The following is a 22,068-nucleotide window of genomic DNA, read 5'->3' as shown; positions in this document are numbered from 1 at the left end:
CAGGCTGCGTTAGAATGTGGTTTCCAACCAGCCGAGAAGACTGTGTAAAAATGGTGCGCCATCTCCCGGCAAAAAAATTATTGCCGTTGTAACAACGTCCCCCCGTCAAAACTAGCTCCGGTCTCCCTTACTTTGGCATGCAAGAGATTAAAAAACAGACATCTTATTTATATTAATATCGCGGTATGAGGATACTTGTTTTCATCATCGTCAATAATCGTCAGATTATTTTTTTTCATCTCAACAAATACACACACAATATACAATGCGATGAAATGAACAGACAGGAGGATGCCGAACGACCAGTTGCGGTGTCTTAAACTGACATCCACCTCGCCTCAGTTGCCCGATGTCACACTTCCTTTTCCACCTCGATCTAGTTGCTCGATGTCACACTTCCTTTTTCAATCTGTCTCTATTCCGAGGGGGGGGTCTCCGTTCTTTGTGGGTGCGTAGTAGCCTACTTCGACAATGGAGATGCCAAGGAAGCTTTTTAGGTGATCGAGTCTCTCCTCTCAAGGCTTCTCGATCGACAGCAGAATCGTGACAGTATATTACATGTGTACTGCAATGGAGATGCCAAGGAAACTTTTTAGGTGATGGAGTCTCTCCTCTGAAGGCTTCCCTGTCGACGACAGCAGAATCGTGACAGTATATTAGCCTACATGAGCATTGAGCACTGATCGAGAGAGTGAGAATCTTCATTCGTCAGCGTTTCAAATAAGCATCACACAACAAAATGAGACATGCAAGGTAGACGAGGCTCGATAGGTCGTGAGTTCAATCCCTGTCAGGTCGGGCCGTCTCTTCTAATGGTGTTGAATACTAACCAGTAACCACTAACCAGACTCGGCATACGAGGTAACGTGATGGTAGGTCGTGTGGTCGATCGACGGTGGGTCGGGTCAGATTATATTTTCATCTGAACAAGACACACACAATGTACAATGCGATGTAATGAACAGATAGGATGCCGACCAGTTGCGTTCTCTTAAACTGGCATCCACCTCGGCCTAGTGCCTGATGTCAGAATTCCTTTTTTTCGATGCTAGTCTCTGTCCGCGACTATTTCCATTCTTCGTGGGTGCGCTCTTATATCGGGTCTTTTTTGTCGCCGTAAGAACAGCGGCGTGGGGGAACAGGAGCCCAGAAAAACCTGCGACGCGTAATCGAACCCAGGAAGGCAGTCCGATCCTCCAGACAGAGACAGTGTGCTCGCTTAGAAGCAATAGGACTCTGGTTGCCTCACATACATCGCACAGATATACTAGTGCTTGGGATGATAACGTAACTGCAGCATACCTAGAAAACAGTTGTAACCTGTCTAGTACGCGCCAATACTATCTACTGATCCATCTACCTTACTGACTGCAGTCATAAAACATTAACATCACAACAAAAATCAATATCATTTATTGCCCTCCATCCAACCATCTGCCGCCCACTCGGGCAAGGGCGTCTCAAACTCCCAGTCCGGACCGCGGTACTTCAAAGCGTGAAGATACATGACCAGCTCCTCCGGCCTTGGATCGGGAAGTGGACTTTTACATTCTTCGCAGTCGGCCCTGTACGGAACCAGGCCCTCGATTTTCGACGCGGCCTTTAGCATGGCGGGACTCTGCAAAAAACAAGCATCTTAATAACTTCTCCCACTCTCAGCAACAAGAATTTCTACTTTTCGTTGTACTTCAATTAGGTTTTGCCGAGCTGCATTACTTAAACAAATGGTTATAACTTTAGACCACCTCACTTTCATAGCTTTCAGTTTGTTAGGCAAAAGCAGGTCTTGAATATTTACTTGGAAATTTCGACTTCTACTTCTACCCGCTGCATGCTGACTTGGACTTGAGTCGGTGGTGAATTGAAAATGACTTGAATTGCCTAGAGTCAAAACTATATAATTGAGATTAACTTATGACTGGGTGCCTTGTGACTTGGTTACAACCCTGGTTCAAGGAAACAAAATCTATTCAAGTATTCCGAAAACTACTTTGTTATCGACCATACCCAACCGATAGATTCTCACCAAATCGGGCGATTTCACATCATCGCCATTGTCGGGAGTTTCTGCAGCAACCTTTTCTTGTTTCATGGAGTCATCAAACGACTCCAGCACCGAAGTCCATTTTTTCATGGACGCCAATTCCTCCATCACTTCCTTCATGGGTTTGGAAATGGGACCCAACCTGAATCTGTCCTCGCCCCAAGCGGGCGTGTTGTACATCATGTCGTTTGTTATCGGGTAGCCGAGATACTGCAGGTGCACTCGGATCTGATGGGTGCGACCTGAAATTGGAGTAATGATTCTTGCATTCCGTACGACGTATTGAAATAAACAAAATCAATAAAATAAATGAACACCGTTCTTAGCATGAAAAGAGAAACAGAATTTTGCCTGGCAGGAAAACATAAAAAGCAGTCCATATTAGTCACAGACAAATCGACTTCCTTACAGTTTAACTTATTAAAACGAAGCAAATATACCACAAAGCTACATTCTAATTCTTACAAATTAGAATTGGAAAAAGCGAGTAGTTTTGCACTTCAAAAAAAGTGCTTTGAACTTTTCAAAAATCCAAATTATAGAAAGTACGTACTTTTGTACTCCAAAATAGAGCTTTGCACTTTTTGAAATTCCAAATTATAAAAAACGAATAGTTTTGCATCCAAAAAAGTACCTTGTACTATTTAAAAAATCAAAATTATCAAAAACGTCTGTAGTTTTGTTCTACAAAAAAGTACTTTGTTAGCGACCACCTATAGAAATAGCTTTGAAGAGCTTCTAGGAGGTAAAGAACTTTAATATACAATTCAATGGTATATTCATATTGAAATAAACCCGAACATTTTCGGCTGACACTCGTCAGGGGTAATCGTCGACAACTAGCGGAGAATCGGAAAAAACATTGTATATCAACAACCAAACAATGTGATACGATTGGCGATATACAATGTTCTTACCAATTCTCTGCTAGCTGTCGACGATTACCCCTGACGAGTGTCAGCCGAAAATATTCGGGTTATTTCAATAGGAATATACTATTCAATTGGAAATAGTTTTACCTGTCTTTGGCTTGCATCGCACCACGCTCGTCACACCGTCGGTGGATAAACACTGGAATGTCGTGGTGCACTCTTTGGCCTCCTCATCTCGACTCACAACCGAAGTGCCTATCTTCATGTCGTAAACCTTCATGGCTTCACTAACAATCACAACGTCGCCCTTGATTTCTATATGATGATCGTGGTCTTCGGGCAGGGAAAATTTTGTGAAATCACCACAAACGCGGCACACATACTCCTTTTCCACCTGCGTGTCACAAAAAGCTCTTCACAGTCAGGTAATGGAGGCCTACTTCTCAAAGTTGGAAAACTAGAACATTATCAGCTTTTTGAAATTAGATTACAATTACTATTAATCAATTCGAAAATACTTTCTAAATTGAATTAATTCCCAAACCGGAAAGAAAGCGAGTCGCTATTACACTTTGAAAGAAATATCAATCGGCCATTAGAGATTAAAAACAAAATCGGCAATTTTCGTGACCATTCTCACTTTTATAGTTTTGATTCAAGGCAAGTCATTTTCAATTCATCACCGAGTCCAATTCAGATGGTAGAGGGTCGAGTCTGAGTCATAATGTTTGACTCGAGTCCGAGTCCAAGTCATTGTGTCCACTTTAAAGCTTTTCAAATAAATGCTATGAAGTTTTGAAAATGCGCTTTAAGATAGATGTCATATCTATTGAATATACGCCGAATATACCAAGGTTATCGATGAAGGTGCCATATCGGTTTTACTGGTATCGGCTGAAAAATCAGACGTCGGTCAGGTTTAGATCAAATCACAATGGCCAGCTGGCTTACCGTTCTATCTCTTATTTGAACGTGGCATTTTCCGGCGCGTTCTTTTGATTTTGCGAAAACAGTCAGTCCTGAAGTCATTCTGTCGAGACGATGGATGCTGAATATTTCAGTTTTGCCGAAATCCTGAATGTACAAAAGATTCACGAATAGAACCAGGAGACATCGAGTGCCATAGTGTTTCAATTCTGAACCGAGCATTAGGCTGTAAGTCAGGGTTGTAACGACTCGAGTCACGATCTTTTTGTGACGCGACTCAACTCGAGTCATTTTTTCAAATGCGTGAAATGACTCGACTTGAGTAAATCTGCGTGTTGTCTCGACTTTGATTCGAGACTCAAACAGCCAAGACCGACAATTCATTGTAATTTCGAAGAATAGTAAAGTAACCACACTATTGGGATTTCATCTGTTGGTACCGGTACTTGAAACTGCGACCAGAAGCTGCTAAAAGTGAGGAAAATTAGTATATTGTAAATGTGAACGATTCGATATCACCAAACTGAGTTATAAAAAGTGGGATTAACCACAGTTCAACAGGAAACTGAGCCGTCAACACAATGACTTGGACTCGATCCATAATACCATGACTCGGACTCGACCCTCTGCTTGCTGACTTGGACTTGACTAGGTGATGAATTGAAAATGACTCGACTTGACTCAAGTCAAAACTATAAAAGTGAGATTGACTTGTGACTCGAAACGTTGTGACTTGGCTACAACCCTGCTTCATGTCTATCAGTATCTAGATGTCACCATAATACAGTATGAAAGATGTGGTCCAAGTTGAAATATACAAATCATGCCGGATCTACATTGGATTAAAGATAATATGGCGTTTTTTTGACCTTACCTATTCTATCGCACTTTGTGAAAACCTGTAGAACTAAGTTATTGCAGTTGAAACTTACGGATATGCAAAAATAGTATTGATGGTGGGTAATCCCGGCAGGATTATTGATGAAAAATTAAAATAACTTCGCTTCTGCGGGTTGGAATCGCGTCAAATTTTTTTTGCATTGTTTTTGTAGACAACTTGACAATTTCGTGGGCTTGACAGTATCCTTCGAAAAATTTTATTCCCACTTTTTAATAAAATCAAAAATTTCATTTGGCTCTGTCGCGGCTTCGGTTGGTTGGAATTGACTCAAATTTGGTGTGCAGCCTTTTTTCAGGCAACACAAAAATTTAATAAGTGAATAGTCGGAATTCGGAGAAAAAAAGTTATTTTTGAACAACCCTAGTGCGTAGCTTTGCACTCAATGACCAATATAGGTGTCAAGATTTCCACAGCGGAAAATTCTATTGAAACCATAATTCTCATTGATAAATTAACTCTTAGTGGCAAAGATCATATAATTCCAGTGCTCAAAAGAATCATCTGTCAGTAATTGACTTAAATCATTCAGATTCGAGTACTCAAATTATTGCTCAAGATTGGTAAACTGTTTTTTGGTTGTGGAAATTTTCCGTCGAACCAGATTTGCGTGTCACAGAGAGACAAGTTTCGAATGCAGTGACTTTCAAGACACCTGGAGCTTTGCGCAATTATACAATTATTAATCCGGGAAAACAACATACCCATAACATGAATCATACCCGAGCAAGTATTGAAAGCAGACTGTTGTGGCGAAATCTCCCGGCCGGATGCAGAGGAACGCAGCACGGCTTATTGATGACGAAAAATTCATCGTTGTCAGCTACCACAGTTATTGGATCCGCGGATATGGGGCATTCGTGCCGGTGTGACCTGGAGTGTCAACACAAAATAGCGGAGATTCAAAAATCTCAGTTATAAAAGATACTGGAGCGTGGTCATCTTGTTGCAGTATATTGAAATAAAATGGCATACAAATTAAATACAAATCATGATTCATGATATATATTTGTTTTGCTAAGTAATAAAACTATCATTTTACTTGCTGGTAAAAAATATCCTCTTGTCGAGTTGCGCAAATATGGTACCGTAGTCCTTAATAATCATGATATATATTTACCCATTGAGACTATACTAACATATCGGAATTCAACTTTCAGAGAAGCTAATGCTGATTTAGTGTCAAAATAAGCCCCACTTACAACGAGGTAATCAAGTCGTTATCCTTGATAACACGGTCGAGAGATTTTGCCGGCTTTAGATTCACCAACAGCCGCTTTTCCCGGATGGCCCTCTCGTAAAACGCGATGGGATACAAACGAAATTCCGTCGTGTATATCTGACCCAACGTTTTTCCGACCCATCTGCCTTGAAAATACAAAGTGGTCACAGCAAAAAATGTCTTGACGATAAGATTATTGGTGTACAATTTTGAATTTGAGAAATTGAATATTTACGGTGGGAAATTTTCCAATAAGGCTGATAATAGTAGATCTGCCCACCGTAAATACTATCATTTTTTGATCTCCAGGGCTTCGCATTTGCCGTTTGGAATTGGCGCGAAATTGTTATGCACCATTTTTTGGGCATCTGAACAATTTCATGGGGTTGACAGTAAAATTTCAAAAAATATGTATTTTTTTAATAAATATAAAATTTCCGAACTCTACTTAGTTTCGCTTCTATAAGTTTGAATTGAGCCATATTTAGTGTGCAGTGTTTTTTAACCAATCCGACAATTTCATCGAATAGCCGGTAAAAATTGAAGGAAAAAGTTATTCTAGAACAGCCCCAGTGTCATAACGCTCCTAATAAATATAATATTCATTACAATTGTTCAATTTAAACTATTAATCAAAGCAATACACATACCTTTGGCAAATGTATTGTATTTGAAGTCGTACGGTACAACTTTTCTTAGTCCATTTTCAAAATAATGCGTTGTCTGCGATAATTCCTCGTCGCTTGTCAGTCGAGGCCTCTTGAAGGTGGCGTGAAGACTCATTTTTCTTTTACGTGAATTTTGCCTGTTGGAGGGTAACTTTTGGGTTTTGATTGCATCGTCATGTAATATAGCAGAAAGGTCTTCTGATGCAGTGTGGTTCTGTTGAGAATTGCCAGATTCAACATGATCTTCTTTTGCAGATTCAAGCGTCTGTTCTTGAGTAAGTTTTGATAAATGAGGCTCAGCAGGAGATGATACACTGGAACAATCAGCATCGGCAGTATTCAATGTATTTTTTCGATCGTTATCACCAAGAATGGTGTTTTCTTTGGGATCATCAGATGGTGTGCTCATTTTCACAGAGGATTTTTGAAATCCCGAATATTTAGAAGTCGATTGTTGGAGTAAGCTTCTGTACTTCGTTGATAACAAGGTCCCAGACAATACTTTCGCAGACGATTGACTTTTTACGCAGCTCGATTGTATCGCACACAATATTGAACGAATTAATAACATTCGTTACAGTTATTTCCAAGGCTCAAACTAGGCTGTTTCAAGTAGAGCGGAAAAATTCAGTACTGTGAGAAAATCATTAACAGTTGAGCTTTAAAAGCCCTCTAGCGATCAGTAAATGATTTCTACTTCGAGTAAGAAGTTCGTAAGTGGCGCTTCCTCGAAACTAGCTCTATCCTACTATTGGAGTGGGGAGTGTTAATCATGATCACCGATCAAACTTGTTAGCATTTGGCAATAGAATAGCCCAATTTGCTTGATAATGTCGGTGGAGTTATGTCGAACACTCTTGAATTGGATGTCCAAAATATGTGTGACCAGGTTCCAAACATGTGATCCGTGGCAATGTCGAGTACTATGGACTTATAGGCCTATTCATGCAGCAAGAAGTTCAGTATATATACAAGTTCAGTTGATTACATAAATCCAAAACAAAGTGTGAGATAAAGTGAATAGATGAGGGGTCGAAAAGACTTACAGCTTAGTGTTTCAACCAAACATCCCATTTGCAAATTATCACTGAAGTGCAGCCTGTTCTACAGCCTTAGGCGCTTCATGCCAGCATGGGTTCTTCTGATACTCTTTAAATCCTTAATCCAATCGAAGTTATACTATGGCATCCTCTGTTGGGGGGCTGCCAGTAAAACTGCACTCAAGCCACTGCAAAAACTACAACATAAAGTACTCCGAATCATAGCTATAGGGCCCCAAAGGGGCCTGGCTGCCCATCCAACAAGTCGCTGCTGAAGAGATTCGGCGTCCTAAACATAGAAGATATGCGGAAACTACAGAAATCGCCAAGTTTATGTATCAGTTCCACTGCAGTCGTTGCCCCGAATATTTCAATGACTTCTTTACCTCGGAATCAAAAGCGCGTCCACGTCGTCCAAATATCATATGATCGACCGAAAAGATCATCGCTCTATCAAATATGCCGGACCTGATGTGTGAAGAGTATCCCGCCGGCCATTCGACAGTCGACGAGCATGTCCACATTCAAGTCGAAATACAAGCAATTACTACTAAATAAATACAGTCCATCCTCAAGATTACCGGACCACGACTGACCTATCGATCTCGCTTCCCATGATATGCCGCCCTATTTCTTGTCGCTTTCTTTTTCTATACTATCTTCTTTACTTTCATTCAGTGTGCATGGAGTATTTGGTTGTATTAAGATATACGTATTGATAACTTATGTCATTATATGCACTGCTGCACTGTGATGCTAGAAAATGTCACAAAGATCCTCGTCCAAAAAGAATGTGGATTACGAAACTATACTATCGAAGCTGGATGCACTTTCAGACAAGATGGATGATCAAAAACTACAAAATGGCCAGAAGTTCTCTGAACTCATGAAGGAAATCATAGATCTCAAAAAGAGTGCCGAATTCCTAAACGAAAAATATGAGGAGATAAAAGGGAAACTTGATACTACGAGCAAGCAACTGTCGAAGGTTGAATCGGAAAATAACTACCTGAAGAAAATTGTACACGACCTCCAAACATCCAACAGAGAGACCAATAGAGCAATAAACGATCTGGAGCAATATGGAAGAAGAGAATGCATTGAATTGCAAGGAATACCCTACCACGAGAAGGAGTGTACTGAAGATCTTGTAATGTCAGTTGCCAAAAAAGTAGATGTGACAGTCACAAAGCACGATATAAGTGTTTGTCATAGACTAGCTCAACCAACTGAAGACTATCCTGATCCTATCTTGATAGTCAAATTTTGCTCGAGAAGAGTTCGTGACATGATCTACAACAGCAGATCAATACTGCACAAAACTAAAGAAAAAATATACATCAATGAGAGCCTTACGAAGACTAACCGAAAAAGATTCAATGCATGCCTAAAATTCAAAAGAGCCAACAAGTTCAAATACATATGGACAAGGCAAGGAGTATCCTACTTGAGAAAGGACGACGAAAGCCAAATTTGGACAATCAGAAGTGATGATGATCTGACAAGGTATGGCATCCCCCTAGAATGAACTGTAACCACTAATTCAGCCTTGACCAATAGATAAGAAAATGCCCGTCTTATTTCCATGTGGCTCTTGCCACAAACCATGCAAGTCAAATCAGCCTTGCATTTGCTGTGATATCTGTGACTACTGGACTCATTTGAAGTGCACCAAACTGACGACACCGCAATTCAATCTTATCGGAACTACTGATGAGTATTATTATTGCTGCCAATGCCTAAACTCGGAGTTACCATTTTCATCACTTGACAACATGCAACTAACCAGGGAATTATCTTATGTCAAAAATTTATCTAGCTCTGACCTACCTAAGGGATTCTCTAATTATTATAGTATAGAAGAATTTAATGCTCCTACTGATGATAGCCCTTATATTACTATGCTACATGCTAATGTAAGATCACTTCCTAAAAACAGTGGCTTAGTCACTTTGTTAATTTCTGAGTTTTCTAGACATCCTGACATACTTGCCATAAGTGAAACGAGATTATCTACTGTCCTTCCTTTTGACGTCCATATTGATGGATATACATTTATCAATGCAAATTCTCCCACAGTAGTGGGTGGAGTGGGGTTCTATATTAGGAACAATGTCCAATTCCATATCACTTCAGAGTTTGGCCTGAATCTTCAAGGCTGTGAAGACCTGTGGATTGAAATAACTTTGGTGAATAAAAAAAAGAGAGAAAACATCATAATAGGTGCAATCTACAGACACCCTCACCAATCGATGGCTCAATTCATAGATGCAATGGAAAATTGCTTCGAGAAGTTGACCCTACAACAAAAAACTTTTTACTTGTTGGGAGACTTCAACATAGACCTCCTTAAATCAGATAACAAATATTCTGTGGATCTGTCCAACCTAATATCATGTTTCTCGTGTCTTTCATTAATTAAAGATCCAACTAGAATAACTCATAACTCACAGACACTAATTGACCTCATATTCACCAACAATCAGGTCGAGCACCAATCTGGAATATTAAGAAGCGATATATCTGATCACTTACCAACTTTCTGTAAAATCATGAATGCTTCAGTAGGAGTGAAACACAAAATAGCCTACACTCGTAACTATAGAAGTCTCTCGGAGGACAACTTCTCGAATGAACTTTTTGATGCAATAAATGACCTTGAAGTCGAAAGTAGAACTCAAACTGATGATATAAATAATAACTTTTCATCTCTAATTAATACCATCAACTCCCTAATTGAAAAACATGCACCTCTCCGCAAAAAAACTCGCAGGGAGATGAGATACGCAAATAAACCATGGCTGACCTCTGCAATCCGAATCTCAATAGCGACTCGACGCAAACTCTACAAGAGTCATTTTCTTTCCGGTGTAGATAGCAAAGTGGAACTGTATAAAAATTACACAAATATATTAACCAAATTGAAGAAAAAGTCGAAGAGCAACTATTACAAGGATCAATTTTATAAGAACCAAGGTGATCAAACAAAAACATGGGGGCTCTTTAATAAACTTTTTAAATCAACTGAGCAAAAAAAATTTCCAACTAAAATCAGCATAGGCAATACAACCGTAACATCTGAACTTGACATATGCAAGGCTTTCAACCAATACTTTGCAAATATTGGCAGAAACCTTGCTGACAAACATGTGCCTACCAATAACTACAAGAAATATCTCGATAAACCACAACAGAACTCTATCTTTGTCCAGCCAGTCGTTGAGAATGAAGTCATCGCGATAGTTCACTCATTTAAGAATGATACAGCCACAGGCCCAGATTGTATTCCAGTCTTTATTCTGAAAGAGATCATATATACAATATTACCTATACTCACTAAACTGATCAATAAATGCTTCGAGCTTGGGATCTTCCCTGATATTTTGAAAGTAGCCAGAGTCACGCCTGTTCTGAAGAAAGGCAATCCTAAAGATCTCACCAATTATAGACCAATCTCTATTTTGCCTATTTTTTCTAAAATTATAGAAAAATTAATACTTAAAAGGCTAACTTGCTTCGTTGAGAAATTTAGCATAATATCCAGAAAACAATTTGGTTTCAGAGAGCGTCACTCAACCCAGCATGCAGTTATAGATAGTATAAATAACATCTCTAAAAACCTTTTCAGTAATCTATCCACCATCTGCATCTTTCTAGATCTAAAAAAGGCATTTGATACAGTGGATAGATCAATACTCTTGGAGAAATTATCTCACTATGGAGTTAGGGGTAACATGTATAAGCTACTACAGTCCTATTTATGTAATAGATGGCAATTTGTTAAAAATGGTGAAGTCTCAACAGATAAGCTCGAAATTGAAATGGGTGTACCTCAAGGATCAGTTCTGGGTCCTTTCCTATTTTTAATTTATATTAATGATATAGACAATGTATCGGACTTCACAATTCAACTGTTTGCAGATGATACATCTCTCATGCTCTCATCTTGTAATACGGCTGACCTTGAGTATTCATGTAATGCAAATCTAATAAAAATATATGACTGGATGTGTAGCAATAGACTAACAATAAATACTTCAAAAACACACTGTATGTTCTTTGGTAAAGGTACTCCAAAAGACATAGTACTGAAGCTCAATAACGAAAGACTTACTTTCCAGACGTCTCTATCCTATCTTGGCATAATTATAGATAATAAGCTATCCTGGGGTGATCACATTAATTCAATTTGCATTAAACTATCGAAAGCCATAGGAATCTTAAGAAAAGTTCGTTTCCTACTACCACTTTCCACACGACTAACAATATATCACACACTCTTCCACTCGCACTTGACTTATGGGGTCGTATTGTGGGGTTCAGCTAAAGCCAAATACTTGAATCGGATTAAAAGCCTGCAGAATAAAGCAATTAAATTGACTTGTCTCGCCAATCGCAGAGATAGTGTAAATCCTTTATATAGTCGCTTGAACATCTTAAAAGTTGAAGATATTCACTTTTATGAAATAGGTAAGCTCATGCATGGCTACTACAATGAGAGCCTACCAGAAATCTTCCTAGACTATTTCACTCATATCACCAGTCACCATTCACACAATACCCGAGGCTCTTCTATGAATCTATTCTTACCCCGAGAACATCCTAAGACTATCAGTTTCCTAGGTCCTCGTATATGGAACTCCATTCCACCCCATATTAAAGATAAATCACTCCATATCTTTAAACAAGTGTTTCACGAATATCTTGTAGGAAAATATGAACATTCTTAATAAATGTGTCAATCAGCGTCTCTTTGCCTAGTTTGTGTTCCTGTAGCCAGTGCAATTGTTTTACCTCGTCTATTCAGGTTACCTACTGTGATCCCACTTATTTTTTCATCTGTTTCTGATACATTGCGTATATGTTATATTTTTTGCTTGCAAATGTGTTATATTATGTGATAAGTTTCATATTACAACCATCCTTTCAGGCTGTAGCTGACTTGATGATCTCCCGATCCCTTCGCTACAGCCTGGTTCTGAATTATATATACTTTCCTTTGTATTTATCTATACCATGTGTATTATCAATGTTCATGGACCGAATAAATTCTCTCTCTCTCTCTCTCTCTCTCTCTCTTTACATCGCCTAGGCCAAGGTGGGCGTCAGATTCCATAGACTACTCCTTGTCGCTTCGACATCTTCCTGTCTTTTCATTGCATCGCATTTTTTGTGGTGTATTGAACTGATAAATTTGCTAATAAACCAATGATGATGATGATGACATAAAAACATAACAATGCTGTAAATGGCTATTGTAGAAAGATAGAAACACATCAGTTTTCGGTAAAATATTTATTCTTCATGTAGCGATATTTGTCAATACCAGGTAAGTGTATACATAACTGGATATCAATGGAAGTAGGTGACACAGAGATTGGTAATCTTCCGATGCAGAGTTGGTTTAATCTAAGGTTCAATTATAGAAATTAAACATGGAACGGCAACGACCGAGTTTGCAGCTTCGTTCCGCTTCGCCGGGGCTGGAGTGGAGAATTGTTTTGCGTAAGCGACTATAGGATTTCTGGCAATCCAAAAGCTATCTTCCCGAGCGCAGGAATTATTGAATCTGGTCTTGATCGAAAGCTACTGTTGCGCCGATTCCGAAAATATAAATAAAAATAACTATCAGGCACTGATCCACCTAGAATCCGTCCTCCAAGTCTGAAATATCGGCATTGTTGGAACAATCGGAGAGTCGCAACGGGTCATTGTTATGGTCATTGTGTTGCGGTTACCCGATTGTTCTAAACGGCAACGACCGATTTTGCAGCTTCGTTCCGCTTCGCCGAGGCTGGAGAGGAGAGTGGTTTTGCGTAAGCGACTGTAGGATTTCTGGCAATCCAAAAGCTATCTTCCCGAGCCCAGAAATTATTGAATCTGGTCTTGATCGAAAGCTACTGTTGCACCGATTCCGAAAATATAAATTTAAATAATGATCAGGCACTGATCCACCTAGAATCTGTCCTCCAAGTCTGAAATATCGGCATTGTTCAGAACAATCGGGTAACCGCAACACAATGACCGTAACAATGACCCGTTGCGACTCTCCGATTGTTCGAACAATGCCGATATTTCGACTTTGAGGACGGATTCTAGGTGGATCAGTGCTTGATCATTATTTTAATTTATATTTTCGGAATCGGTGCAACAGCAGCTTTCGATCAAGACCAGATTCAATAATTTCTGGGCTCGGGAAGATAGCTTTTGGATTGCCAGAAATCCTACAGTCGCTTACGCAAAACCACTCTCCTCTCCAGCCTCTGCGAAGCGGAACGAAGCTGCAAAATCGGTCGTTGCCGTTCCATGTTTAATTTCTATAGTTCAATTATAGAGACTACAGTCTCTATAGTTCAATCAATATAATATATCACTGGTTTGAGAGTTGTGATCAGAATGTAAAATCACTCGCGCAGAAACCAGCAGAAGGCGCTATCACTAACCATGGCAACGACAACAGACGAAAGCAGTGCGCAGTAATTCAGTTGCTCTGGAGTTCTCGTAATATCGTGTTATATTTGCTATAATAGTAGGAGGGAGAATATCATGGACGCGGAAGGCCTTCATTTGTCTGTGAATTACACTTCGAGTAGCGGAATCGTTCTAAGCCCCGAGCAGAGAGCGTCCCTGGAAACGTCGATGGTAATATTGAAAAACAACTACAAATTCAACAGAGTGTGGTTCTGGGGAAAAATTCTCGGCGTGAAAGACGATTATTTCATCGCGCAAGGCGCAGGAAAGAACGAACTTTGTAACAGGCAGACACTTTACAGGTAAGGGGGTATCTATATATAGGGTTACCATATTTTGGAAATCTAAAAATTTGAGACCTGCAAAACCGGAGGAGAATTGTCAAAAACCGGTGAATTTTTCCCACTTTGTGATCGGTTGACTAAAAAAAATATTAAAAAAAGGTCATCTTTCCGCTCAGAGCTCAAAATACCGTTTTTCTCTCCACATTGCTAGGTGGATGACTAAAAAAAAAGGTCAACTTTTCGCTCAGAGCTAAAATCACCGTTTTTCATTCCGAAATACCCGCCGGAGCGTCACTTCTGTGCTAATTTACGGCATATCACTCGCAATTTGCTCTAAATCTGACCTAAATTTTCAAAAAAGAGGACAAAATCTCAAAAAAGAGGACAAAAGGGCGTCCTTCGAGGACACTTTCAAAAAAGTCAAAAAACAAATCCTCTTAAAAGAGGACGTATGGTAACCCTATCCATATAGTCGTATTCCTATATTTATTACAATTTTTTATCGTTATAAAATTACCGATATTATATAGCCTTCGGTACGTAGTCTACCAATGTTAGGATTAGTTGATACCGGTAACACATAATCAAGTCATTTCAACTTCTTCCTCTACTTCTATTAGAATTGGAAAATAGATAGTTGTAGTTGTTTAATTAAATTAAAATGTTTCTATAATCTAATTTTTGGTTTTCTTGAAAATACTACAAGAGAACTGTATAGTAGGCTACGAAACGATCCACTGCACAAACATTTGCCATGCTCATGATTATGATGATGAACTATGATTAGATATGAACTGAACCTAATTTTTGTTTCATTTCTTTTTAATGCTGTATATATATAATTCAATTTCCGAATTTTTTGAACTCAATAATTCGAATCTAATTTCGAAAAATCTGAAAATATTCTAATTGTCCAACTCTGACTTCTATAGCCTCAAAATCTCATGATATATTGAGAGGATACAGTCTATAATTAAACTTTGACATCTCTTCTCTTTTCACACTCAATTGCCAATACTCTTCTTTGGCTAATGTTGTTCTACAGTTAATATAAATTAATGTTATTTCGCAGCTTGAATTGCGTCGACTGGCATTTACTGTCCCCTCCCACTGAGACCGCTTTCGAAAAGACAAAAATCATCCACGGAAGATTCCAAGGCGACCCGTCGTACGAATACGAACACACGGAAATCAAAAGAGTCGGAGATGGGGAGAATTTCACTGAGGAAGAAGTCACAGTAAGTTGTCTATGTGATCTTATTGCGAGTGCAGTATAATTTGGTAGCCTAGTCAAAGGCTACATGTGACGGTGCTACCCAACGGTTTGTAAAGTGCAGCCCCCTTGTAACATACTAATACCAATATGTTTTGACACCTCGCTAAATTCAGCCAGTATTAAAAACATACAGCATCTAGCTTAAGGCACATTTCCGAAGCTTCAGTGGATTTATTTGACCAGATTTACAGCCGTTGATATGCTTAGACGTGAACAAACTAGAACAAATGCATCTGGACAACTGTAAGCTATAAGAAATATAACAACATCTTAGATTAATAGTTTCAGATTATAGTTCTCTGATTTGCTACTACTATGTTGTTATGTCACGAAAATTGCCGATAATATTTATCTTTAATGGCTGCACTGATATTTCCGTCAAAGCGTGATATCAAGTTGATATTGTCGGAAAACCTATAATCGGCCAGTTTTTAGTGTTTACATAGCACATATCGATGTTGCAATTTAATCAACGGTCGGTGACTTTTGATCTATCCAAATCGGTAATTGTGATTTAATATAATGAACCAAATTCGAAGAGTCTTTGTTTACAGTTAAATCTCTTATATTCCTCACAGCGCATAGCCTACGCAGGGCCAACTCCGTATCACGACTAAAACATAGGGATCATAGAAATCCACCAACGCCAGTTAAAGGCTTCAGGCCACAATTTGAGTGGTTTGTAACTGTATTCAATCGGCCATCATTGTATATTTGACAATTTGATTGTTCGCCAATAAAGATGCTGCTAGAACAGAGCCTCTGTGATCTTTACTATTATACATCATGGACTTCATAATGAAGCATCCAATTTGGAGGTAACATTTTGGCATGATTTCAAACGATCAGGTTTTAATCAGGTCCGCAACCCAAACTGAGTTTGACAGCCTTGCTCCAAAGCATGTCAACGAGAGGCGTGCACAGATTACACACTGAATTAAAATGGTTTGCTACAATTTAGGTTCATCTGAAAGAGGAAGACCGTCTCGCTGCTGTGATCGTGTTGATTGACGAAGATGCGGCCATCGTACCGCGAGGCGCCTTCATCAGGACTCCGCTCGGAGAGGTTCACACGAACAGAAGCTTTGAAGGTACTACCGAAATAGATACAGCCCGGGTTGCCGTCAACATGGGATCAATAACTAAGGACAGCTAAAAACTCTAAGCCACTTAACACCGAAATTTGTTAACTCATGGTTAAAATGAGCTAACATCTATCCACGGCTGGTGACTGAAACAAAATAGGTCATCACTTTTGTTCAGACCTAATCATGGTGTCAGTGCCAAAAATAAAGACACAAGTCAAAAATACGGAATAATCTGGATCTAGCTTTACCTATAAAAATATTACTCAAAATCTTGGCCTATCCAAGAGTAGATCAACCGACTAAGATAGGATAGTTCATCAATTCCTTTGTGTCACACATCTTGATACAAGCTATTCAACAATTTTTAATTATATTTTCATATTGCGATATACCCAAAAATTTTCGGCTGACAAGATTATTGAATATTTATTTTCAAAATGATGCAAAGTAGTACTGATAATTGATAATAGTTTGTAAATACACTGCCACCGCCACAAGACACTGGTATTCGAGTCTCGGCTGTAGTACATTTCAAAGTGTCATAGGTTTATCTGGGCTACCCCTCATTGTTGTTCATATGTCCCTAACGAGAATAGCAAAGAATCGTCAAAAATGACAGTCAAAAGATCAAACTTGAACACTGTTACATCGGGCATTTATACTAATTAATACCATTGATTAGTATGTTCATATTGAAATGAACCCAAATATTTTCGGCTGACACTCGTCAGGGTTAATCGTCAACAACTAGTAGCGAATGGGAAAGAACATTGACTTCATGACTTCATATTTTGTGATACGATTGTTGATGTACAATGTTCTTTCCAATTCCCAACTAGTTGCTAACGATTACCTCTGATGAGTGTCAACCGAAAATATTAGGGCTCATTTCAACATGAATATCCTATTCAATTGCAAATTGAAGTTCTGTACCTCGAAGAAGCTCCTATATTAATACCAGTAGGACAAGGTGACTGTTAGATTGATGGAACGTATTGGGTCATTTCATTACATTGCATATGTGTTGTACATTGTGTGTCATGTAGTTAATAGAACCACAGATTATCCAGATTTAAAACATCACAAAATAATTTAACCTTGAAAACTGTTGAAGTTGTCACTGTAGCACAGAGGTCTCAAACTCAAATGTGCTCGCGGGCCATTTTCTAGTTTTTGATGACGCCGCGGGCCGCAGCATCAATAATAGGGATATTCAATGTATAATTTCCAAGTAGGTCTTATTTGACGGGACCTTGCAGACAAGCATTCCACAAACACCGTGGAAATTTAATTTACGATTGCATTATTCACGCTTGACACGGAAAAAAATCACAGTTTCAAATATTTGAATAAAATTGTTTTTGTGCGGGGCATAATTTTTTAATTAATGAGTTATATAGACATCATACGAGAGTTCGCATCATGACATCGTAAAACTGTCGGGTTATAATATTGTAACTAGTGAACCTTTGACGCGCCACAATTTTATGTAGAATATTTTAAAATCTACTGAAGAATGATCTGATATCAGACATTTGAGCGATGTAGCCTAATCCTGGTTTCGATAAAGTCGTGATAAGTATAGGCTATTGGTATTGTCATTGCCAACTTCAAATTAAATCAGCGTTAGATTTTGCCTTCGATTATTATTGGAACATATCAATAACAAATTAAATATAATCATTATTGAGCCATAGTAATAGCATTGCTACTTAATCTTATTAGTAGGGCAAGTTTTTGTTGCACTAAAAACCTGAGAAAGTTGCAATTATTTTTTTAATTTTAACAAAAGTTGCAGAAGTTGCATTTATAATTTTTTTTGAAATCATGAGGGTATGAGATTCTCGAAAGGTTCCAGCATTTTAAAATTTGCATGGTGTCTGCTTGTTCCGTTTCTTTCTTCGCTATTCAATCGATCATGGATACATTTTTATTTACATAGGGTTCGCACAATTTGCCAGTTTCAGGGAGTTTCATGACTAACGGAATAGTGGGTATGCCGCATACCCGAAAAAATTGCTAGGTAAACACGGCATACCCAGTATACCTGCGTCCGGCGCCTATGGTGGGCCGCATTGTCACTTGAAATCCATTAATTTAGTCTTTATTATAGTTTTATAGCATATTTTGCGCAATACTTGATAAAAGTTGCAGAAAAAAGTTGCATGAACAATATAGACAAAAGTTGCGAAAAGTTGCAACATTAAACTCCTCCAAACAGATTAAAACACCATACTACATACATTATGAGTATTTACGAAGCTTCCAGAAGCTGTAAAAAAAAGTTGCAAAAGTTGCAAAAACTTGCCCTACTTATTAGCGATCGTACCCCTTGTACTTCCAATGAAATTTCTCGTAGTCCCTGGCCATTTTCAACTCAATTTCTGATGGTACCTATATTAAAATCAGAAAGCGCATTGACATAAAATCGCGCGTAGCGCGAAGACTATTTTCCAGTTGAATTAATTGGCTAAGAACATACTCCACAGCACATAGGCCTAATTCCACAATTCATCTCGCACACCCTGATGCGGTGCTTCGTACCCTGATGGGGTCTACGAACTTGAACCCCTGGAATAGAAATGTCCAATCGGCGAATAATTCATTGGTGTTACAGCTGTAGAGCGTACTACCAGGCCTACCCTACTCGCCACCGATAATAACATCGATAAAGAGAAAAAAAACAACACCCAACATGTAATCAACTATACGTCACGGGGGTCATAGAATGCTAATGGTTGGTTGCCATACTGACCTGATTAGATAGCTATATACCCTACGCAACGCAAGCTACGACCTTTTGATATATTAATATTATCATGGCAGTTTCATAGATTGTTGCGTCCGTAGGATTAACAAGTCACCGTTCCGAGTCGAAAGTCCTTCTCTGATTTTAACGTTTGACCCGACTCAACTAGAGTCAATTACCCAATCAATCCGAAATCGAGTAATTTTACTAGAAGGTCGCACCAAACCAAATCAAAATTTTCAGTCACGAATCATCAACGGGTCATGTTTTATCGTCATGAACTAGATATGTGACGTAATAGCTGATCTTCTACCACATGGTAGCATTTAAAAGTGATGTGATATAGTGAAGTTTGTTGAGATGTCAGTGATTTTCATAGTAGTTTTAGGGTGAAATGTAAGTTCTCCTACTTATAAAAGATATATCGCACTTGAATATATTGTTGAATACTTGAAATTCCAAAATGTCGTCGCGGGCCGCACAAAATGCTCTGGCGGGCCGCATGCGGCCCGCGGGCCGCGTGTTTGAGACCTCTGCTGTAGCATATGTAGTCAACTTGATTACTGAGCAGCGAGATCGACTTTGTCCTAATGAAGATACTAACAATTCAGCATTTTGTTGTTAAGGTCTTTCAGTCACCGATGCCGGCAAACTGACGTCCTACCTCCACTTCCGAGAAGGGCAATATTACGCAAAAAAGACCATCAAGGAGAAAGCGGACCTGGACCCGTCCATAGATTTTCTGGACTGCATCGAGGATGATATACCGAGAGGTGAGACCTACTAGAGTAGATATTGTTTTGGTCAGTCGTGAAATGGTCGGAATTCAAAACGAAGTTCCAATGAGAAGTATATTCACCAGATCACTGTTCAGAATTGGCATGATACGATTGGTTTTATAAAGAGATTCTGACCAGCAATACGGACGCAAGTGTTGAAAATAATAAATTTCTTTCAGCTACAATGGTTAATATAATCAGGCACGAAGCATGTAAAGTAATTGCTAGAGATTGCATTGCTGTAGCCAGGGGGAAGCATCTTCAAGTTTCACCTTGTCTGGGTGGATATTAATTCAGGTCTTGAAATATGGACACAAATGAATCGTCGACCAATGGCCACAGTTTTGTGTATCTATCATTCTCATGGTGACATGTTCTTGTCACAGAACTCTGAGTATCAACTAGCCTACAAACTATAGTAATGCTGTATGATGCGCATTCATTACATATTGCCATCACAATATAGCTCAATTCACTGTTGTGTTAGTCCGTGGAGCAGGGAGTCGCACTCAAAACAATTGGTATTTACGACTTTGACTTCTTTGTAAACAGAATTGCAACCCTACTTATTATGGTTTGTGACTCTGGCTCCGATGTCATTATTCTCCTCCCTCCTGGTAGGTCCTGATTCAAGATTTCGTGTCGGGCCAGCTAGTCATATAGAAATGATCAATATATCAAGTCTCTTCACTCTTATTCAATTCACAGAATTTAATATGATTGGAATCACTTGCTGCGTTTTTTCAACTATTTCAAGTCGGTATATTTGTTAGCTACGGGTGCATTTAATTGAGGCATCTCTACCCAATAATCAAATTGCAGTTGGTAAATACGGGCTTTCGACTTCGAAATATATCATCATCATTGTAAATTTTATTCAAATCAATACAACATAAGATTGCAATATAATGACAAGATAGGGGCGACTTTGGCTAAAGCATGTTAATAAGAGGCATGCACACTGTATTCAAGAAAGGATAGCAGAAAAGGAAGCGACAAAATTGACTGCCGCATGTCACGATAGGCGAGGTCGATATCAGATTTGTAGAAATTGCTTGTATTTCGATTTGAATGCGGACATGCTCGACCAGTGTCAGATAGCCGGCCAGAAAAACAAACTAGAATGATTTCTTTTATTCTTAGGGGCTTGGAGTTTGAAATTTGAACGCGGCAGCGGTCTGGTGTGTCTACGCAGTCTGATCTGGTTGGGACAGACGTTTTTTCACGTTCCTAACACGAGGAAGTTCGGACGAATCTACGTCGGTACCGGAGAGAAGAACATGGACATCCCGTTCATGTTATGAACAACGTGCACAATCGAACTGTTTTTTTCTGCTACTCCTTGTATGAACGCAACATTTTTACAATAACAATAGGATACCAACTGGAATGATTGTCAAGTGTTGAAAAATTGGGAAGAGGTTCAGTTTAAAGGTTGTCACAGTTTACAGAAGTAGAAAGCAGGGCTGTAATCAGAGATGGGCCACTAGAAAACATGCAGCTTTTTCATATTAGGTTAGAATTATAGCTAGACAGTTTTTTCCTAATAGAAATTGTATCAAGCTTATTTCATACCAAATCACGGCTCATTCTCTTCAGCATGAGAATGGCATATGGTTATAAAGCTTGGCTGTATCATTTTCAAGAAAACCAGAAATTAGAATTAAAGCATAGAAACATTTCACAAATTAGACTATTGTCATTTTACTCTAATTAGACTAGAATGTTTAGTTTTAATGACACAACTGGA

At 38.9% G+C, this 22,068-nt stretch overlaps 3 protein-coding genes across 3 annotated transcripts in view; 2 read left to right on the top strand and 1 right to left on the bottom strand.

The window, feature by feature from the left end:
* Nucleotides 1-1,397: 1,397 nt before the first annotated feature.
* Nucleotides 1,398-7,706, bottom strand: LOC145438356 (pseudouridylate synthase RPUSD2-like). The gene is made up of 7 exons (XM_080315753.1): nucleotides 6,614-7,706; nucleotides 5,944-6,109; nucleotides 5,464-5,614; nucleotides 3,868-3,990; nucleotides 3,064-3,310; nucleotides 2,027-2,286; nucleotides 1,398-1,618 (listed from the first exon to the last, which is right to left on the bottom strand). The coding sequence occupies exons 1-7, from the start codon at nucleotides 7,200-7,202 to the stop codon at nucleotides 1,409-1,411; spliced, it is 1,746 nt and encodes a 581-aa protein (XP_080171879.1). The 5' UTR covers nucleotides 7,203-7,706; the 3' UTR covers nucleotides 1,398-1,408.
* Nucleotides 7,707-8,362: 656 nt separating this feature from the next.
* Nucleotides 8,363-22,068, top strand: part of LOC145438357 (transcobalamin-2-like) — a 204,357-nt gene continuing 190,651 nt past the window's right edge. Inside the window, exon 1 of the mRNA XM_080315755.1 lies at nucleotides 8,363-8,383. The gene's annotated coding sequence lies outside the window, so the exon portion shown is untranslated. The remainder of the gene's footprint in view (nucleotides 8,384-22,068) is intronic.
* LOC145438377 (radial spoke head protein 9 homolog) lies at nucleotides 14,119-21,708 on the top strand. The gene is made up of 5 exons (XM_080315783.1): nucleotides 14,119-14,444; nucleotides 15,499-15,664; nucleotides 16,664-16,793; nucleotides 20,166-20,312; nucleotides 21,462-21,708. Exons 1-5 carry the CDS (start codon nucleotides 14,218-14,220, stop codon nucleotides 21,620-21,622), a joined length of 831 nt encoding a protein of 276 aa, XP_080171909.1. The 5' UTR covers nucleotides 14,119-14,217; the 3' UTR covers nucleotides 21,623-21,708.

This window comes from Botryllus schlosseri, chromosome 4 (assembly GCF_051294905.1).
Source record: "Botryllus schlosseri isolate E-star chromosome 4, Bs_hap1, whole genome shotgun sequence".
Lineage (NCBI taxonomy): Eukaryota > Metazoa > Chordata > Ascidiacea > Stolidobranchia > Styelidae > Botryllus > Botryllus schlosseri.
The sequence above is the reverse complement of the archived record's forward strand: the minus strand, read 5'-3'. Positions and strand labels throughout refer to the sequence as shown.

What these genes read in the sequence shown, in the direction of transcription:
- LOC145438356 (XM_080315753.1), bottom strand. Translation starts at nt 7,202, where the DNA reads ATGTTATTAATTCGTTCAATATTGTGTGCGATACAATCGAGCTGCGTA. An exon ending in TGCTTTCAATACTTGCTCGG is followed by an intron (nt 3,991 to 5,463) that starts GTATGATTCATG and finishes TTGTACATTCAG; the next exon opens with GATTTCGGCAAAACTGAAAT. An exon ending in ATGTGAAATCGCCCGATTTG is followed by an intron (nt 1,619 to 2,026) that starts GTGAGAATCTAT and finishes TGTTTTTTGCAG; the next exon opens with AGTCCCGCCATGCTAAAGGC.
- LOC145438377 (XM_080315783.1), top strand. Translation starts at nt 14,218, where the DNA reads ATGGACGCGGAAGGCCTTCATTTGTCTGTGAATTACACTTCGAGTAGC. An exon ending in CACGAACAGAAGCTTTGAAG is followed by an intron (nt 16,794 to 20,165) that starts GTACTACCGAAA and finishes TTTGTTGTTAAG; the next exon opens with GTCTTTCAGTCACCGATGCC. An exon ending in CGAGGATGATATACCGAGAG is followed by an intron (nt 20,313 to 21,461) that starts GTGAGACCTACT and finishes TTTTATTCTTAG; the next exon opens with GGGCTTGGAGTTTGAAATTT.